The sequence below is a fragment of the Pelophylax lessonae genome, assembly GCF_965119305.1.
Source record: "Pelophylax lessonae genome assembly, chromosome: 9".
NCBI lineage: Eukaryota > Metazoa > Chordata > Amphibia > Anura > Ranidae > Pelophylax > Pelophylax lessonae.
The window spans coordinates 92,733,671-92,754,661 of record NC_138776.1 but is presented as its reverse complement, the minus strand read 5'-3'; the positions used below and the strand labels follow the sequence as shown (position 1 = coordinate 92,754,661).

General features: G+C 44.0%; 1 protein-coding gene across 1 annotated transcript in view; it reads left to right on the top strand.

Annotated features, from left to right (window-relative positions):
• Positions 1–4,662: 4,662 nt before the first annotated feature.
• The window catches only part of LOC309564604 (glutathione S-transferase omega-1-like), a 40,331-nt gene continuing 24,002 nt past the window's right edge, over positions 4,663–20,991 (top strand). The window contains exon 1 of the mRNA XM_082269258.1: positions 4,663–4,798. Coding sequence (XP_082125384.1) covers positions 4,768–4,798 — 31 coding nt within the window. The 5' untranslated portion in view covers positions 4,663–4,767. The remainder of the gene's footprint in view (positions 4,799–20,991) is intronic.

The following is a 20,991-nucleotide window of genomic DNA, read 5'->3' as shown; positions in this document are numbered from 1 at the left end:
TGTTCACTAGAACTTTTTCCCTGTTTTGAGATGTTCTGATGTGAACCGAATAGGGGGTGTTCCGCCCATCATTAGTACTGTTTTCTGCAGAGAAGCCGCTCCGGAGCAGTGTTTAATGGGCCTTTGTGGTGGTGTTTAGATGCACTTTGCACAACCATTCTGATTGGTCATTATGGACAACAACTCCACTTTTGTCTCCCCCAGATCGGATCCCTGTGCTCAGTGCTAGAGCTAGAATTTTGATAACTTGCATTCAATTATTTTTGTGTATAGCCAAAACCATTTTCTTTTTTCGGATGGAGTAATTAAGGATTAGAACCTCTGTCAAGTGTTTTTATAGCTGCTGGTGTCCATTAGGGGTGTTGAAAATAATCGTTGCATCGATGCATCGTGATGCATCCTTGAACGATTAGAATACGATGCTGAGGACCGGCTGCATCGATGCATGGATGATGTCATCCCAGCTCCCCCCCCCCCGCCTCTCCAAGGACAGCCCTGCTGGCTGCCAGTGCACTCAAAAGTTAAAACAAATTAGTGTCAGTGACTCCATTTCAGGGACACTTTCAGTGTGTAAGGGTTAATGTAAACTGATGCCTGATTTTACCTTATATCCGTCTTTTCATCACTGTCAGTCGTGCCCTCTGGCCAGCCGATCTCCTCCTCCCTGCCGGGCCGGCCGAGTGCAGACTGACGATGAAAAGATCAGGCATCAGTTTACATGAACCCTTACACACTGGAAGGGTCCCTGAAACTGAGTCACTGACCCTAATTTGTTTTAACTTTTGAGTGCACTACTGGCAGCCAGCGGGACTTTCCTGTGAAGTGCAGGGGGGGGGGGAGGCTGCTATATAATGTAAATTGGCTGTGTTATGTCAATTATGTCAATGGGGGGGGCTGTGTTATGTCAATGGGGGGGGGGGCTGTGTTATGTAAATGGGGGTTGTGGGCAGTAATTAGACATATGTCGGTTTTCGCGGTATTGCATAGCCACAGTATTGTTATTGTGGCATTTTTAAAATACCGAGTTTCTCTGCTCCTGGGTCTGACTTGTGAATTGATACGTTTCAGTGAGCTGGATGACTCATTCACTCACACAGCTCTCCCAGTAACTATAAACAAAAATGATTACATTGTATCTTTTCCTTCCCTCTGCCAGGGAGAAAGGAAGTTTAACCTCTTAAAGACTGGATCTTTTTCTGACACTTGTTGCTTGCAAGTTAAAATCAGTTTTTTTTTTGCTAGAAAAGTACTTAGAACCCCAAACATTTTATATATATTTTTTAGCAGAGACCCTACAGAAAAAAAATGGCGATTGTTGTAATATTTTATGTCACACTGTATTTGCGCAGCAGTCTTTCAAACGCAATTAATAGACTTTAATGAATAAAAAATAAAAAAAACGTAACAGTAAAGTTATCCCAATTTTTTTTTTTTTGTTACACAGAGAATCGTGAGAGAATCGTGATCTTTATTCCAAGCTAAAAAATCGTGATTCTCATTTTGGCCAGAATCGTGCAGCTCTAATATACATACATACACACACACACGCATAGCAGCCCACATTACATTATTATATAGCCATCAAGCAGTGTCTGGCCTACCTGGTGATGACTGGTCCTGGCGCTCTGATCCGATGGCCTGGTCTTTAAAGGGGCAAATCCTTGCGATCCAGAAGTGGTTAAACTTGCAGGAGGACCGGTGTTTTTATCTATTAATGACTTTACTATTGCTTTAGGCCTGGTTCACATGTATGCGGGTTGGTGGTTCACATGTATGCGGGTTGGCGGTTCACATGTATGCGGGTTGGCGGCCCACATTTGCACAGGCATAGCAGCCCATTGATTTGAACGGGCTGCCATGCCCTCATTTTCCGCAGAAAAAAGGTGCATGCAGCATTTTTTTAAAATTCAGTGGCCTTGAAATCCATCCTGCTTTTGCACCATGCGACTAACCTGCAGTTCCTGCTCTGGCAAGCTTTCTGCATTTTTTGTATACGTGGGCACGGCATTTAAAAACAGTTTGCGTGTGCAGCAATGGCAGGTAAGTCGCATGGTGCAAAAGAAGGATGGATTTCATGGCCACTGCATTTTTTTAAATTCTGCATGCACCTTTTTTCAGCTGAAAACGCAGGCATAGCAGCTCAAGCCCATTCACATCAATGGGCTGCTAGGCCTGTGCAAATGTGGGCCCCCAACCCGCATACATGTGAACATCCAACCCGCATACATGTGAACCACCAACCCGCATACATGTGAACCACCAACCCGCATATATGTTAACCAGGCCTAAAGCGATAGTAAAGTAATTTATAAACAACACCTCCTTCAGGTTTAACCACTTCTTGACCACAAGGATTTGCCCTCTTAATGACCAGGCCATCGGATCGGAGCCGAGCGCCAGGACCAGTTATCACCAGTTAGGCCAGACACTGCTTGATGACCTATTTTAGGCCTGGTTCACAGAGTCTGTACTGACTGACTATATAATAATGTGCATACGTGAACCAAAGCCCCTAAATTCAGCAATGAAATTGAAGTGAGGTGGAAATGTAATAATTTAAATTTAATAATAGAATACCGTGATAATACTGTATTCCGTGGCAAAACCTTAATCAATTAATCGCAGCATGAAAATCTGATACCGTCACAAGCCTAGCAGTAATCGTGATGCATCAATAATCGTTCACATGATAATCGTAATCGAATCGTGAGATCAGTGAAGATGCGCAGCCCTAGTGTCCATGCTAGTTAGGTAATTGTCCTGATGACAATAGTCCCTAAGAAAAAGTGATGGGATGGCAGGCAGGAGTTGTAACGATGAACATAAGACATTTAAACCCATATAATGGCTTGTTTCCATTGAGCTTTCTGGTACGGTTTGGTTCGGTACGGTACGCTATTTATGTCGTTTCCATTATGAATGGTACCCTAATTCCGAGCCGTACCCTTTCGTTGGGGTACCAAGCACATTAGTACCCTACCAACAGGGTGGAGCTACACTCTGCAGAACTTTGATTGGTTGACAGAGAATCGTCTATCACAGCTTTCCTGCTACACCACGCCTATCATGAAAGGGTACTATTGGCAGTGGAAACGCAATGTGTACCGTACTGAACCGAACCGTACCGTACCACTCAGTGGAGACAAGGCATAAGATACTTTAAAGAGATTGTAAACCTCAGATTTTTTTTTTAAGTACCCCTGAAAGACAAATGCATAATGAGCTAGTATGCATCGCATACTAGCTCATTATGAAACACTTACCTAAGAACGAACCCCGAGGCGGGGACTGCTCACCTCTCTCGTGGGTGACATGTTCTGTCACCCTTCTTCCGGGTTCGCGGCATCCGGCAATTTGATTGGCTGGACCCGCGGTTACGTCACGGATCCGACGGTCATGGCACGGGGCTCTGAAGGAACGGCACCAGCGGCCGTTCCTTCAGAGCGCATGCACCAGTGATGTCACTGGCTGCATGTAAGGTAAATATCTCCTAAACGGTACATGTTTAGGAGATATTTACAGTACCTATAGGTAAGCCTTATCATAGGCTTATCTATAGGTACAACTTGCAGAGGGGGGTTTACTTCCTCTTTTTAATAAATAACTATACACCAGACATTGAGTTGGACTAAATAGGGCCACGGCCGTTTTTATTATTGGTTTTAAAATAATAAACAACTTTAATAATATTCATAACACTCAAAACAACCTAGCCAATACAGTTCAGGTTGTATAAATAACAAATTGATCAAGCTATTTCTTTCCAATAATAAATAAAGAAACTTCAATAAACAAACGCAATAACAGATGTATTCCCCCTAAGCAAAAAGCAAAGGTGACCCTACCACATAATAATTTGGCCGTGAAAAATAAAGGGAGGGCGGGGAACAGCGCAGCTCCGTTTCTGAAGCGATTGGATTTCTACTACTGAGGTGCCCCTTAAATACCCTAAAACAGGGTTCTGGCAGGCTATTTAGGCGGGATAAATGAGCGGGAAGGAGCCACTTGACCCCAAGAAAAAGGTCAACTAGCCACTTTTCCCTGGATACAGGGTAGCTTTGGGTGGGAATTTTGAGAGGGAAGAAGGCTGAATGACCTCAGAAGAAAAAGGTCAACTAACCCTTACCTCAGAGGTCATAAACTTAATCCCCTTAGATTAAACTAGTTTAAATTGTAATTTATCCCTGCCACCAACCCATGATAAAGGAGTGCTATATGCTGCTCCCCTTTTTTATATGGGAAATACAAAAAAAAGTTGTCACCAGAAGGGTAAATCTTCCAGTGGGGACACCTGTCTATTTGTGACCCCCTTGCCTTCTATTTTCTGTTGCTCTTCTGGGACACAGACTGCAAATATAAAGTTAGAAAAATTCATCCTATACATACATATACCTTTTAAAAGAATTGTAATGTTTCTAGTTCTGTACGATTGTAAAGAATCATGTCAATGGCACTGCACTGTATACAGGCAGAGGGGACTTTGTCTCTTTATTAGTCCTATAACATTTTCTATAATCAGGATATAGATAAAGCAGATATGGATCATTTCCTCTGTAGGATTATCTGTGTTTCTAGTTGATCATTCATGGGAGGAGGGAAAGTTGTCTTCATATATGATGTCAGGACTGAGGACAGCCTCCCAGACACTCAGCCCCTTCCACAGTCACATGCTGGACTCATACTGCTGAGCTGCTGAGGAATCTCATCTATTTATCCTTGTTTTTACCATCCAGGTTCCTCTAAAGAGCACAGCGACCATCTGCAAACATGACCGGCTCGGAGAGAAGTTTGGCTAAAGGTAGGTGAACAATGGGACATTTAGATCTGCAGGTTGCAGGCTTTCACCTGATGAGTTCTTTCATTAGAGCTGATGTAAGCCATGTGAGATCAGCATGCACTCCATGACCAGCTACAGGCTTTTCTATGATAAATAGAGCGCAGGGCTTCTAAGGGCAATGGGATTCATATATATTGCTGTAGAAAGGCTGCTTGTCATTACCGAGGATTCCTATATGCAGGCCCCACTCTGTCTATTACATCTGCTGTGCATGCATACACTGAACTGACAGCTCAGGAGGGGGCGGAGCCACAAACGGCCAATAGGATGGTCAGCTTGGCCTGGCTGTCCGTCTTTTGGCAGATCTAATACTTGTATGTGTTCAGTTAAAAGAACAGAACTCTGAAATGGACTAGAATGTTGCATTGTGCCTTTATATGCATGCTGACAAATTGCTGATCCTCATTTAAATTGGAGTGAATTGTGTGGATTTATGTGTAAGTGCTTCTAGCAACGTTTTTAATATAACCTAAATCTAACTTGGTCTGCGTTGCAAATGAAACATACGGTATATCATTTTTTATATAACTTTGCAGAGATGCCCCTTTTTTTTATTTCTGCATTAGATTTTTTTTTTTTATACTTTTAAAGCATTATTAAATAGGAAGTCAACTCTGTATTAGAAATTATATTTAATATTTTAGAAACATTTTTTGTGCCAGTTCACACCACACTAGGGCTGCACGATATTGGGAGAAAAGTACATTGCGATATTTGGTTTTCAACTATGTATATCGCGATATTTCTCTGGGTGGAATGAAGAATACGCTGACAGTGTGGATTAGGCGGAGTCGGGTCTCACAGTGGTCGTAGGAGGTAGAAGAACACAGCCCGACATGACATCTGTCCCACACGTTCAGACTGCCGCCCTGGAGCTAGTTCTCTTGACCGAGCGGTGAGCGCGGCACAGCGAACCAATCACGTGAGTAGCGGCACAGGGAACTAGGCACGCGTGATTGGTTAGCTGTGCAGCTGCTCACGGCACACTGCTCACCGCTGAATGTGTGGGACGAATGTGTCGGCTGCCAGCACTGTGAGTCCTCCTCCTCCCCGAGTCCCGACTTCTCCCTGCCTAATGCTAAATATCGTGTCTTCGGCGATATGAATATCGCCCGCAGAACGATAGTCGATATCACATCGAATATCGTTCACACCATAGAAATGCAGTCCGGATTTATTTATTTCACAGACTTGTATAGCGCTGTTATTTGTGGAGCGCTTTACATATACATTGTACATTCACATCAGTCCCTACCCTCAAGGAGCCTACAAACTAAGGTCCCTAACTGGCTCTACTATTAGAGCCAGTTAACTTACCAGAATGTCTTTGGAGTGTGGGAGGAAACCAGAGTACCCGGAGAAAACCCATGCAAGCTCCAGGCAGGTAGTGTCGTGTATCGTGGTTGGGATTCAAGCCAGGGACCCTTTGCTAAAGCGCTTAGCACTACACCACTGCCGTCTGGAGGTGTTCCAGATGCTTTTCTGCATGTTTGTCTTTGGTGCATTTTTTATGCAGCACCTTGCATTCCCCCCCCCCCCCCTTTTCTTAACCATTAAAAAGGAAAATGTGTGTTCCAGTGCATTTAGGTGCACTCCGGTGTGTTTTTGATGCGTTTTTACAGTGTTCCAGTGCAGGAAAAATGCACCGTGTTCTGCTCTTCTTCTTTCCGATGAATTGTGATTGGCTCTCAAACTATGTACTAACATTGAGATTATCGTAGGATTGCTGCAAAAGCGGATTTTTTTTATCGATTCTGATCGTGTGTACTAGGCTTAACCTTGACCATATACAAAAAAATACACAATCCTTAGATTATCCATCAACAATGTAGTGCAAGGGTCAGCTTGGTTTTATACGATTTGAATGGATTGTTTAGATTTGTCCTTTGTATTACATAGTTTGTGCAATCTCGGTAAAAATATCCATTAGCTTTACCCAATCAGATTGTATAGTGAATGGCCAGCTTTTGACTTGGAGCTCCTTCTTTTTTTTTTTATTTTTTTTATTCCTTTTCATTCTGGTGTGCTAAGGTAGCTTTAGACCGCATTCACACTGCAGCGGCACGACTTCTGCACTACTTCGGGGGCGACCTGTGAAGTCCCGTGCACAGCGACTTGCACGGACTTCTTATAATGAATGTCTATGCAAGTCGCTCCGAGGTCGCCCCGAAGTAGTACAGGACCCTTTTTCTAAGTCAGAGCGACTTGTGTTGCTCCTATTAGAACGGGTCCTGTAGCAGTCAATGGACCGCGACTTGTCAGGCTGACAAGTCGTCTGACAAGGCGGGGTAGTGTGAATGGAGCATTATGCTTTTGTTTAAAAAAAAAAAAAACAAACTTAAACATCATGGAGCTTTATTTGTAAAGAAAACTTCAGCTTGCTGTTTTATTGTCCTGCTCTTATGCACGTTATGGTGTGCTTCCATAAATTGCACTAAAAAGAAGTCGGGCCCGTTCTTCTTGTTTTTCAGGGCAGGGAAGAACTTATCAGCACCACACACCGGTGTAAACTGCTCCTATTAAGATTCATTGCTTTTACACAGAGATGTATAGTAATTAAGTAGAACTTCTTCACTACTGTACCGAAAGGCGGTATCGGTACTTTCCTAGAGTAGAATTTTTTTCTCCTACTTCCACTTTTACTTCACTACATTTTTTCAATGATTTCAATACTTCTACTCCGATACTTTTTTTTTTTTGTGCTGCATAGTTACTCGTTACTATTATAAAAATTACCACTGCCAGAACAGTAGATGGCAGGTTTCATGAAGCTCAAAACGTGTATTATCAGCGCATACAAAAATAAAAGCTACTGTATGTATAAATAAAAGCTGCATTTGAAATAATAAAAAACAATATGATGTTTAAACTTTTGACTTCCTTCTTTAATAACTACATAACACAGTACTTGTACTTTTACTTTCAGTACTTGAGTAGCAATTTTTTTTTCAAAACTACTGGTACTTTTACTTTCAGTACTTGAGTAGCAAAATTTTTAAAAAAACTACTTGCAATACTTAAGTACAAAAAATGTTGAATACTTTAGTACTTCTACTCAGGTCACTTTTTGATCGAGCACTTCCACTTCTACTCAAGTCACTTTTTGATCGAGCACTTGTACTTTTACTCAAGTATGGGTTTCGAGTACTTTATACAACTCTGCTTTTACAATGTATGCACTGGCATGCATTGATCAGCTTATGTGAGCGCACTTGGCATGAATGGAGATTTTACGCTCACGTTTTCTGGTTCAAAAAGACAGAGGCTTAGGGCTAAGTACCAGGATTCAGCTCCTCTAGTCTACCTAGACATGAAGCTGGTGGAGGATCCATCGAAATAAGGTTTTTCTCAACAAGGGAGCTTGCCACTTGGCTTTCACAAAAGATCATTTCCTGATAGGATTTATGTAAGGCTCTAAATGAGCTGATTAACAGCCCTTTGAACCATATGAATGCTTCACTGAAGCTTCTAAACACAGTCCCTCTTCACACAGGAGATCCGATCGGGTTCGGCTGTCCATTTTACAGCCGGATCCTATTGAACTTTCCATTCTCCTCTATGGAGCATCGGAGGTATGTAGACTTGTCTGTTTATAACCGGCTACCTCTGGATCTGATCCAGAAAAAAAAAAACATGAAGGAGATCCATTTCCCCCACCACCACCCGCCAGGTGGCCAGATCCGATCCGGGGACAGCTGGTCCATTTTGTATCTGACTGCCTTTAGAGCAGAATGAATGAGCTGTGCATAAGCAGACCAGTCATCCCCTACCAAGCAGAAATGGGTCCGGCCGTAAGAAAGGGTCCTTAAAGTTGGCTTTTCTGCCAGGTGAGTCAGGGACTTGCAAACCTTTCGCTGCCAAGTGCTTTTTTGCACACTTCGTCAAGCCTAAAAGGATTTTTTAGAAGATTACGTAAAGTCCACTAAACAGTATACAGGTGCATGTCATAAAATTTGCGTTAATCTAGAATTTCCTGGTAGAGGGCTGCACTGATTTTGTACCTGATAAAACACAGTGGACCAACACCAGCAGATCACATGGCTCCCCAAATCATCACTGACTGTGGAAAAATTTGCATTTTATTTGGAAATCAAGGTCCCAGATTCTGGAGGAAGAGTGGAGAGGCACAGAATCAACATTGCATGAGGTCCAGTGTGAAGTTTCCACAGTTGGTGATGATTTGGGGAGCCATGTCCTCTGCTGGTGTTGGACCACTGTGTTTTATCAAGTCTAAAGTCAGCACAATCCTCGGCCAGGAAATTCTAGAGCACTTCATGCTTCCCTCTGCTGACCAGCTTTATAAAGATGCTGATTTCATTTTCCAGCAGGACTTGGCACCTGCCCACACTGCCAAAAGATCCAATACCTGCTTTAATGATCATGGTATCACTGTGCTTGATTGGCCAGCAAACTCACCTGACCTAAACCCCATAGAGAATCTGTGAGGTATTGTCAAGAGGAAGATTAGACACCAGACTCAACAATGCAGACGAGCTAAAAGCCCTTTTTAAAGAAACCTGGGCTTCCATAACACCTCAGCAGTGCCCCAGGCTGTTCGCCCCCATGCCACGCTGCATTGATGCAGTAATTCATGCCCAAAGGAGCCCCAACCAAGTATTGAGTGCATACTATACTGTTCATGGTCATACTTTTCAGTAAGCCAACATTTCTGTATTAAAAAATCCTTTTTTTTTTTTTTTTTTATTGGTCTTATTATTCAAATTTTCTGAGATATTGAATTTTGGGTTTTCACTAACTGTAAGCCATAATCATCACAATTTAAAAGTTGCCTGAAATATATCACTTTGTGTGTAACGCATCTATGCAAAATAAGTTAAATTTTTTTTAAATTGAATTACTGAAAAATTTATTTTTGTAAAATCTTACCATAAAATCCTTTTCTCTTAAGCTTATTGACAGACGCAGTCCTCTTGATTAATAACACATTGGGTTATACTGCCCTCTACAGGAGTAGGACACTAGACGGAAGGAAAACGTTCTGGCCACACCTTAGGGGCAGTCCCAGAGGGTATATCCTCTCTCTCTCTGCTACAGGAAGTCAGTTATGTCACAAAGCAGTGTCAGAGAATTTAACCCAACCCAACTCAAAAGTAGAGGGGCGGGTACTGCGTCTGTCAATGAGCTTAAGAGAAAAGGATTTTACGGTAAGATTTTACAAAAATCCATTTTTCTCTGTCGCTTATTGACAGACGCAGTCCTCTTGATTAATAACACATTGGGACGTCCCAAAGCAGTGCCACAAATGAGGCGTGGGATAACAGAAATCAAAATGTAAATCCCGAAGGCCCAACCGGTGCCGACTAGAAGTCTTAAAGGCTCGTCAAACCAAAGGATGAGACTCAACTGAAATCCAACAGAAAAAAACCCTCGAGGTAGACCACCGGTCTCCTCAAATTGCGGCTTGTAGAACCTTGCAGCCAAAAGAGGCATCCGCCGATGCCATCACATCAACTTTATAACATTTTGTAAAGGTATGAACCGACAACCAGGTAGCCGCCTTGCAAACCTGGACCACTGACGCCTGATGGCGGAAGGCCCAGGAAGCACTAAGCGCCCGAGTGGAGTGCGCCTTGACAGGGAACAGGGGATCCCGACCCTTAATAGAATAAGCCTGTACCACCGTCTGTCTGATCCATTTGGAGATAGTCGCGGCAGATGCAGGCAACCCCTTTTTGGGGCCATCCGTGATCACAAAAAGTGAATCCGTTTTACGAAACGAGTCCGTAGTCTTCAGGTATACCCTGATTGCCCGAACCACATCCAAGGAATGTAACGCAAACTCCCGAGGATGACTGGGCTTAGGACACAGGGAAGGTAATACAATGTCCTCATTCAGATGAAATTCTGAAACCACTTTAGGAAGGAAGGATGGATTAGGACGAAGAACCACCTTATCCCTATGAACCACCAGATATGGGGAACGACAAGATAATGCGGCCAGTTCTGACACCCTGCGTGCAGAAGTAATGGCCACCAAGAAGGCCACCTTCTGGGATAAAGTAAGCAAGGGAATCTCCCTAATATCTTCAAAGGGAGGTTTCTGAAGAACCGACAACACTAAATTAAGATCCCAGGGCGGTAAGGGCGCGCGCACTGGCAGAGCCAGGTGCCGCACTCCCTGGATGAAATTCCGTACCAAGGAATGAGTAGCCAAAGGTTTCTGAAAGAAGATTGCTAACGCTGAAACCTGACCCTTGATAGTGCTTAAGGACAGTTTCTGCTCAACCCCCTGTTGCAGAAAGGCCAAGATTCGGGTCACCGAATAGGTACGTGGGGGAAATCCAAGAGATTCACACCACGCAATATAAGCCTTCCATGTGCGATAATAGACTTTGCTGGAAGTCGCTTTCCTTGCTTTAATTAGAGTAGGAATAACTGAAGCTGACAATCCCTTGTCCTTCAGTACCTGGGTCTCAATGGCCAGGCCATTAAAGCCAGCGATTGTAAAGCAAGATGGAAGATCGGTCCCTGAGACCGCAGATCCTCCCTGAGAGGAAGTCTCCAAGGAGCGTCCGAGACCAGTCTGCCCAAGTCGGCGTACCCGGCTTGACGAGGCCAGTCCGGAATTACCAGGATAATTGGAATTCCCTCCACCTCTATCCTGCGGAGAAGTTTCAGCAGCAACTTGAGAGGAGGGAAGACATACAATAGCTGATACTGCCCCTACGGGGCGATCAGCGCCTTCGGGGTGCCCCAATGAAGGCACAGCTGGTGAAATACTTGGTGATCGACCTAAGCCACAGCCATGGCATTGTCTGACTGGATCCGAACCGGGCTGCCCTAGAGCTGCTTGGTCCAGAAAATCAGACAAAGTCTGATCGCTCTCAGTTCCCACACATTTATCAGAAACTTGAATTCTAACGGAAGTAGTGACTTCCCCTGGCTGAGCATTGGAGACCGAAGCCACCAGACCAGAGACTCCCTGGTCCGCTCGCTCAACCGGATCCGATTCCTGGAGGGAACTGGGAATGATCTTTGGAAAAAGTAAAGAAAACGTTCTGCTCAAGGAACGGGAACTACCGCTCCCTGTAGCATACGAATGTTGGAAGGGAAGAATCGCACAGGTAGAAGTGATCGACACTCGATCTTGAATCCCGATCGTATGATCTCCTGAACCCCTTTGTCCGGGATTCAGGAAAGCCATGGATCTGGAAACCGGTGAAGACGTCCCCCCACCCCAGAGATGGGTGGGGGTGCACCTTCAGGCTGTATTGGTCTTATCTTCAGGTTTGGCTGAGTCGGACTTTTGTTTACCCGACCAGCGCCCTTTGAAACCCCCTGAAGGGGCTTTGGAGCCCTTCTCGCTCGCCCCAGCGGAGCGAACAAACCTTTTATGAGCGGAAAAGGAAGGTCCTCGCCTGTTACGAGGTCCTTTTACCCTTAGCAGTCTGCAGCAAAAAAGTGCTCTTGCCCCCAGTGACATCCTTTATAATCTCATCTAAGGTAACCCCAAACAGGCGATCCCCCTGAAAAGGGAGATTAGCTAAAGCTTTCTTGGAACCTTGATCCGCCGACCAGCACTTTAACCACAGCACACGTCTGAGGACTACTGCTGACATCGATGCATGCCCTAACAAGGGAGTGGCATCCAGGGCGGCGTCACAGACGAACTGTAGTCCTTGTATAATTTGCTCCATCAAATCAGACGCGGCCGGGGGGATACTTCTCCCCTTTAAGTCACGGCGTAACAATTTGGCCTATTCTGTCAATGTCTGTGAAACTAAACCAATGGCAACCACTGGCCTAAAGATTGACCCTATCAGGGAAAAAATGGTGCGGGACTCCGCTTCCACTTTTCGATCCACCGGATCCTTAAAGGACGGGGAGTCCTCCAACGGGATAACAGTGGTTTTATTTAGTCTGGAAATCGGTGGGTCCACCACTGGTGGTACCGTCCATTTTTTAATGAGGGATTCCTCAAACGGATAGCGTCTAGCAATGCATTTGGAAATAGCAAGGGTTCGTTTCGGATGACCCCATTCCTCTGTAATTTTATTGCCAAAACATTTGGGTAAAGGAAAAACCTTCGCCATCTTGGTACGTTTACTAGTACCAAAAGGAATTTCCATCTCGGTTACCTCTGCCGGTATAACCTCAAGTCTTAAGGTTTCCCGGACAGACACAACTGGTGCGTCCACCAACGCTTCTTCTTGTGCTATGGGGGAGGCAGAAACGTCCTCCTCACTGTCTGAGGAGACATTACCTGAGACAAGAGCCCAAGAAAAGGGACCTGCGGCTGCAGTGACCAGCTCAGAATCCGTATCTGAAGTATTAGATGAAATAGGGGTAGGCGGGGGTCGCTTTCTTGACCCCCGTCCCTGACAGGCCACCTCCACCCGGGATACCAAAGACTCCAAAACTGCTGATAATGCATCAATAACCAGTGGGGTACTGGAGGGTCCTGCGGCCACCTCGAGGGGATCAGGTGGGGATACATGTGTGGCAGGGTCCATGATTATACAAGACACTTGCCAGCGAACAAAAAAATAATTGCAAAGAAAAAAACTTTTTTTTTTTTTTGTAATCCTCCAGCGCAACAGCGCCCCTCAGTGTTACCTGCTTTGGACCCCACAGAGAGAGAGAGAGACCCCAAGGCTCAACACCTGATGCACAGAAGTTTCTATCAACCTGCCTCAGCGCTGTCTTCTTACAGACAGGAAGTCTTTGGCTTGCTTTCCCAGGTAAAGGAAGCGGCTCCGCCCCTTTACACGCCTTCCGGCGCCTCCCAACTACTCCTCGAGGTGTTTGGTCATCTCAAACATGGCCGCCCCCATGCTGGAGACACGAGGCTACGCCAAGATGGTGGCCCTGCACGACCTGTGGGAAAATGGCGGCGGCCTGTGGAGGATGGCAGCGGCTTGTGCAAGATAGCAGCGGCCTGCGGGAGGTAGTCACCGGCCTGTGCGGCCTGCGGGAGGTGTATGGCCTGTGGAAGGATGGCGGCCTGCGGGAGGATGGCGGCCTGCGGATAGCGGTAGTCCAGGCACTGGCATCGGCCTGTATTGCAACCTTATCAGGTAGGATGCTATCACCCTCATACATGGCCATCATCACAGTAATGCCCCACTGACTTCAGTCATGGTCCCTTAACAGTGCCCACTCATACAGTGACTTTTTAGATAGTCAGCTCCCAAACCAAGCCTCCTGGTTTCCTATTCACCAAATCACACTCAATTTGGGGGATCAGTGACACCTGAGCGTCCGACCCTCCCAGGGAGGGGCCCGCGTCCACCCACAAACCCGACAGGGGGAGAGGGGGAACATTTTACTCACCATACCGGAACCAGGCGGGCGCCACCTCTTGACAGAACCGCTCTCCACCGAGGTGGGGGGGGCTGTCGACCAATGCGGACGCCGTGACTCAGTTTCCAACTGGTCGTTGGCGTCCAGGCGAGACGTTTAACTCGCAGGGTCAGTCCCCGTCCAGTGGGACTATGTCGCGGCCGACCCAGCGCGGAGCTATGGCCTGCACGTGCTCGCAGGCTGACTGGGGTGACCACTGGATCTCAACATCCAGCCCGTTGCCCAGTTTCAGCGTACTTGCTTGAAGATCTCACAGGAACAACTGGAGAAAAAAGCTGTCTAATAAAGAGAGAGAGAGGATATACCCTCTGGGACTGCCCCTAAGGTGTGGCCAGAACGTTTTCCTTCCGTCTAGTGTCCTACTCCTGTAGAGGGCAGTATAACCCAATGTGTTATTAATCAAGAGGACTGCGTCTGTCAATGAGCGACAGAGAAATAAACTTTTTGATATCCTAATTTTTTGAGATGCACCTGTGTATATTCTGAAAGCAGACACCCTAGGCAGTGATGGTGAACCTTGGCACCCAGATGTGTTGACTACATTTGCCATGATGCTCCTGTACGCTGCAGTGTAGTTGAGCATCATGGGAAATATAGTTCCAAAACATCTGGGGTGCCAAGGTTTGTCATCATTACCCTAGAGAATAAAGTGGTAGTTCCAATTTTTTTATGTTGCAGAATTTCAGTAAAAAAAGTTACTTCTAGGGCACATAAACACAACATATTACCCATTTTTCTGCTAAAATTTAAAAGATACAATTGTATCAAGCCTTAGGCCAGGTTCACAGATGTAGCACCCTCCTAGATAGGTGCTAGACAGCTAAAATATAGTTTGCTCTGTCTGCTTATCAGTGGCGCCTGATCAGTAGTTGGGCCTGCTCAGCCTGCTCAATGTGCGACTTGTGTGGGCTGAGGGAGTGTCCCCACTGTATCCAGTGGAGGAAACCTGGCCAATAACGCACAGGCTTTTGTACCTGTCCCAGTGGGTTGGCACAGTGAGAGGTGCATCATGGGATAGGGTATAAAAGCCAAGAGCACACGTGGCAGGGGGTCTTTTGGGCGGGAAGCCAAGTCCCAGAATGAGGGTGACGGCTGTCTCCTCTTCTAAAGCTGTGGAAGGTGGTCACAGGCAGCTGGCCTGGTGAACCAGAAAGTGTGGCTGAACCCAGAGGTCCGGTGGAGGCTGACTGGTGGAGTTTGGAGGCAACTGTGACTGGAAAAACAGTGTCTGTGAGTACAGAGGAACTTGCCCAGGGGTCTGCCAGGAAGGAGACCACTCCAGAGGCTAGAGTCAGTGGAAGGGTGTCGGCACACAGGCAATGAGAGTAAAGGGGGTGCCAAGTTTAGAACCCTGAAGAGCATATTCAAGCAGTAACATTTAAAGCATCGTCACTCCAGTGGCAGAGTGAAACAGAGGCCTTGCCGCATTCTACAGTTAGTTGTCCTCAAGACTGTCACTAGTTAATAGTTGGAGTATCCCACTTATCCCTTCTCCTATCCAAGTTCTCAATAAAACTACAAAAACAACATCCCCTGGGCCAGTGGTGTATTTTGGTTTTGTGCTGCCCTAGGCAAGACTAAAACTGGGCGCCCCCCCCCCCCCCCCCCATCCTATGTAAATTTGCCCCACTCCCTTTTTAACGGATGTGACTCCCTTAAAAATTGCCAAATACCAAACGTAACGTCCACACGCCCCCTTACGGAGCCGGCTGTTTCATTGTTCCACGCTGTTTTGGAGACTTGCGGGACTCCGCGATTTCATCCATGATCAGCCTACCTTTCATGCCTGTCGTATACCTTCCATTTGTAAGTAGTTCTTTTAAATAAATTTTGCCTATATATTACCGGATTACGCTATGGGCCTCTATTTCTTTCTACATATTCATTTATGTCTGATGGAGTAACTAAGAAGTGCCTAAGCCTGACATCTATTAACCATATTGGTATAACAACTCGCCGGGAGGGGCTGTCTCATTGAATAGAGTAGCCACAAAGTTCTGAAGTGCCTGAGCCTGACATCCACTGACCACACTGGTATAACTACTTGCTGGGAGAGGCTGTCTCATTAAATTGAGTAGCCACTGAGTTCCGGTAAGCTGCTTGCCATACTCGTTCACAGAGGTGTCCCCTCCTCACACTTTTCCTTGGGGTCACCGGAAAGAGTTTTCTTTGAATATCCTGCATGTGGATTTATGTTATTTGCACCAGTTTTTGGGATTGTATTCATTATTGGACACTACCCCCCCCCCCCTTCTTTTACATTTTATATATTTTTTTTATGACTTTGCAGTTACACTTGTTTACAATCATTTGCAACTTTCATTCACTTCTAGGCTGCACTTCTTGGATATATTGTATTTATGGGTCACTGTTAGTTGATTTTGTGCTAGCTGCTTGTATTCATTCATAGTCACTCACCTTGTTGTAATATTAGCGCGGAAATTTTTCTTTTATAATTATTAATCGGCAGTATATAGCAGTCTTGGGACTTCTATCAGTGTCTGGTTAAAGCTTGTAGGACAAGGTTTTTTTTTTTTTTCCATTCTCCCATGATTGTCCTAGGAGGATGCAGGACCCCTGACCCTCTGTCTGGACAGTGCTGATCACATGCACTCTCCCAAGAAAAAGAAAAAACTCTCTAACAATACACATCAAACTGAGCATGTGCGGCTTGTCCCCTAGCCTCTGTACTAGTCTGTGGACTCTTTTAAAAAAACAGGAGGATCAGAGGAGACAGGATCAAACAGCCTTTTTACACAATGCAGAGGATTAACCCCTTAGGTTCTACAGTGAGTAAAATAAGCATGCTTTACTGCATATACAGTACATACTGATTTTACTGTTGTGGGTTTAGTAACACTTTAAAATTGTGTGCGTCCGTGAAACTGCGACAAACTTCATTTACCCTATGTTTTCTATAGGTCTACACGTCATCAGTTTAGAGTTAACCATGAATAGCAGGCTTAGAATTATTTATATCTGATGTGTGCAGCAATGTATAGTACAATGAATGTTTTCGTGCATTGGTTCCCCGACACGTGCCTTTACATTCGTGCATATGTGTTTGTGGGGGGTAATTGCTTGTGCTTGGGTGTAACTTGACCCACTCCCACTTCTGGTCGGATTGCCAGACACATCATAGGTCCCATGAGGCTGTGGAACCATTCACACAGCGCAACTCGACCTGTACATGTGTAGTCGGAAGCCAGCTGTGAAGCCACAAGGAGACACAGCCAGGTTTCTGCACTAAACATGCCAGAGCCAGGAACCCAAATACGGGTGAAGAACCGGCCCACATGAGGACGGTCCTGGATTCTTGGACAGGTAAGTGTCCTTTTTATTAAAAGTCATCAGCTACAGTATTGGTTGCTGCGGACTTCTAATTCCTTACAAACAGGCTGAAGATCTTCTTCTTTTTTTTTTTTTTTTTCTTTTTTCAATCTTCATCAGAAAAGGTGGGAGCATCAGTGGAGTAGGATTTGCAATTTGGTCTAATCAAGATACCTTTGTGAAACGCGAATAGACTCTTGCAACAAGACCTGGAGTTCAGCAGAAAAGTTCTACAGGCGGTGGTTCCAACCTGGGAAAAGCTTTTATTCTTCTTTCAGCATACTGTTCTTGAAGATAATTGGAGAAATTTCCAGTTAGAATTCCAAGTAATGGTATGCACTGGGGGAGGTGGTCTACTTTTTTATCTTCATTTGGCCATATGATACAAAGCCAAAATAGCCACATAGCGTGATGTCATGAGTGTCTGCTCCGCCCATGGGTGAAGCTGATGCTCTTGACGTCATCAAACACTCTGATTCCAGGAAGTGGCCTTTCTAAGCCCCAAGACCGATACATGATTGAGAAGCCCCATATCCCTTTTATTAATGTGAGTAGTTAAGACTTTTTAAATAAACTGTTATAGTTTTATGCTATGTGACTCTTTTAGCTCTCTTTGTATCATATGGCCGAGTTGCACCAGTTGGAGGATGTCTTTCATGATGGTCTAATTGGATTCAGAGAAGGGGTTCTACATCCCAAGTGGCAGATGTCCATTTGACTCCTTGGTTAAGAGAGTCAATCCTTTTTGTTAAGCATGTTTATTATACACGTAGTGGTGGATCACTATAGTGGCATGATTACTTCGGTGTTTGGATGAAGATTTAAATTTTTCATCACTTTGGGACTGATCACTTTCGCATGTTTCATATGACTCAATTTATTTTATTGTGAAATAAAGTTAAAACAGCGCTGGCATCATAGAAAAAAATATATAAATATATAAAACTAATAAATATATTATATAGGTGCAAAGTGATCAATATAAATATAAAAAAACCTTCAATAAATCACAGTAATATTCAAACAATAAATCACCATAAGGTAAAAAATATTCTTATAAAAAGTCCTTATATATTAGTGTGATAAGTATAAGGTGCTCAGGTGCAGAAACCGTCCGATCAAAATGGTGCTCAGGTGAGTGACCCGTCCCTCCAGGTCCCCTACTCACCACAGATATGTATAATAAGCGCTTGAAATAATCGTGTGCGGTTATGGCAACCAGGCTCCAATTCTATTGCTCCCAAGGGATGAGGAAAGCCTTTAATTAGGATCACTCCAAACAGGTCTCCGTCTTCATCCAAAAAAGAAAAGAAGGGGGCCGATAGTGTAATACGTTTTTATGTTATTTATTCCCCCAAAGCATAAGTTGTACTTACAGACATGTATAGTGTACTCGCATTGGGTACAAACAATGGATGAGGTACGCCGCGGATGGTGTGCGTTCCACCGATTACAGGAAGTAAGACCGGATGTGACGATGTTATTTTTTATTGTGTTTTTTTTACTAGGACTGCACTTTTTTGATTTGCCTTTACTGTGCTATGCGCTGATTTGGCTGGAAGGCTTTTTGATTCCTTAAGTCTCTTATCACCATAACCTGTGTGGTTCTACTGACTTTGTTGGGTCCCAAGCCCTACTGCATAGAAGCCTTGGTTTCTATACACAGCACTGATAGCCAAAAAGCCGGAAGCAAAAAAATGGCTATACTATTAGGCTCTTTCTTTTTACTCTCTGCCAGGACACTGTCTGCATAGAGTTTGCATATTTTCCTTGTGCTTCTTCTGTGGCCTTCTGTGAGTACTCAGGTTTCAGCCCATGCTCAAAGAACATGCTGGTAAGTCAGGTGGCTCCTGTCTATACTATTCTGTGCTATAGCATTCTCCATGCCAGGTAAAAGTCCAAGCAATTGGGAAAGGATGAGGAAAGACCTGGTGTTTCCCCCTTTTTTTTTAATTTTTTTATATGGCAAACAAAATGTTATTGGAAAGAAGGCTTCCAAGTGCAGCTGACCTGGTGTCCAGAGACCTGGCCCAAAAAAATCACCTATAATCCTATAAAGTGCGACTGAACAGCCATATGCAGGATGCCCCTTCTTATAACCTGGTTATATTGTCATGTTTCAAAAAAAAAAAAAATGTGTGTGTGTGTGTGTATATGTATATGTGTATGTGTGTGTGTGTGTGTGTGTGTGTATATATATATATATATATATATATATATATATATATATATATATATATATATATATATATATATACCATTGGAATCACTACTGTTTTGTTGCCTTATGAGTTTATGTGTAATCTCCCTTACCGTGTTGTGATGAGGAGGAGTTATGTATAAATCTCCATCAGTAATTGTAATATTAATGTAAATATATATATGTATATGTGTATATATATATATATATGTACGAGATATTGAGTTTTGATTTTACATTTAGTTGAGATATGATTATCAATTATATGAAGTTGTGTGACTTTCAGTCTGCAGTCAGTACTAGGAACTTGATTAACAAGTCCATTTAAAATGCATGCCTGGGCTACCTGGGAGGGGTCTGCTATTTACACTGATAAACAAACTGTAGTACAGCCCCGTAATTATGTTCCTTTTCCGCAGACATTACGGGGCCAGAAAATAATTGATAATCTTCCATGACAGGTCATTCCTTTTATCTCGCCTCTACTTCAAAGACTGTCCCTTTAGATATGTAATGAAGGTGGCTGGCTGTCCTAGGATGGACAATTTGGCCCAGGAGACGACCTAGCATGATTAAATATAGGGGATGGGGCAATTTGCCCAATCCTGAATAATATACGCCCAAAGGGAGGAGAAGGGTAAGATTGCTACACCAATCAGAATGGCTCTGAGCAAGGCGAGATGGGTCTATATTAATATAGGTGAGGAGAGAGATCACTCTCTTGCAAGCAGACTAGGATGAAGATACTGGGGATGGTAAATATAGACTATACCTCTCACACTTAGAATGTATACATGCTTTTTCTCTTTAGTGTTTGAATACACACTGCAGGCACCATGCCTGAAGTGAAAAGGTAACTTAACTCCATGCTCAATACGTACATGGTATTGTAAATAGGGCTATTGTGGGTGATCTGTAAATAACATTGAAAGCCAAGGGATCAATGTGTTGTAAATACTGTTTAGTGTGTAATTTGTGTGTGTGTGTGTATGTGTATGTATGTATATGTATATATATATATATATATATATATATATATATATATATATATATATATATATATATATATAATGTAACCCTTTTAATAAATGTGTATTGCTGATTGAACTACCTCTTTTGTGTAAAGATCTCTCTGGATCTAGATGTGTATAGGTGCATGCTACTACAATAATTGGGGGGGGGGGGTATGCACAGGTACACATAACAAAAGGCAACAGTTTGTATAAGGATTTCTAACGAGGTAGTGATTGATGTGGACAGTTCATAGTTCTCATATGGCCTGTGTAACTTGTCTACTTCT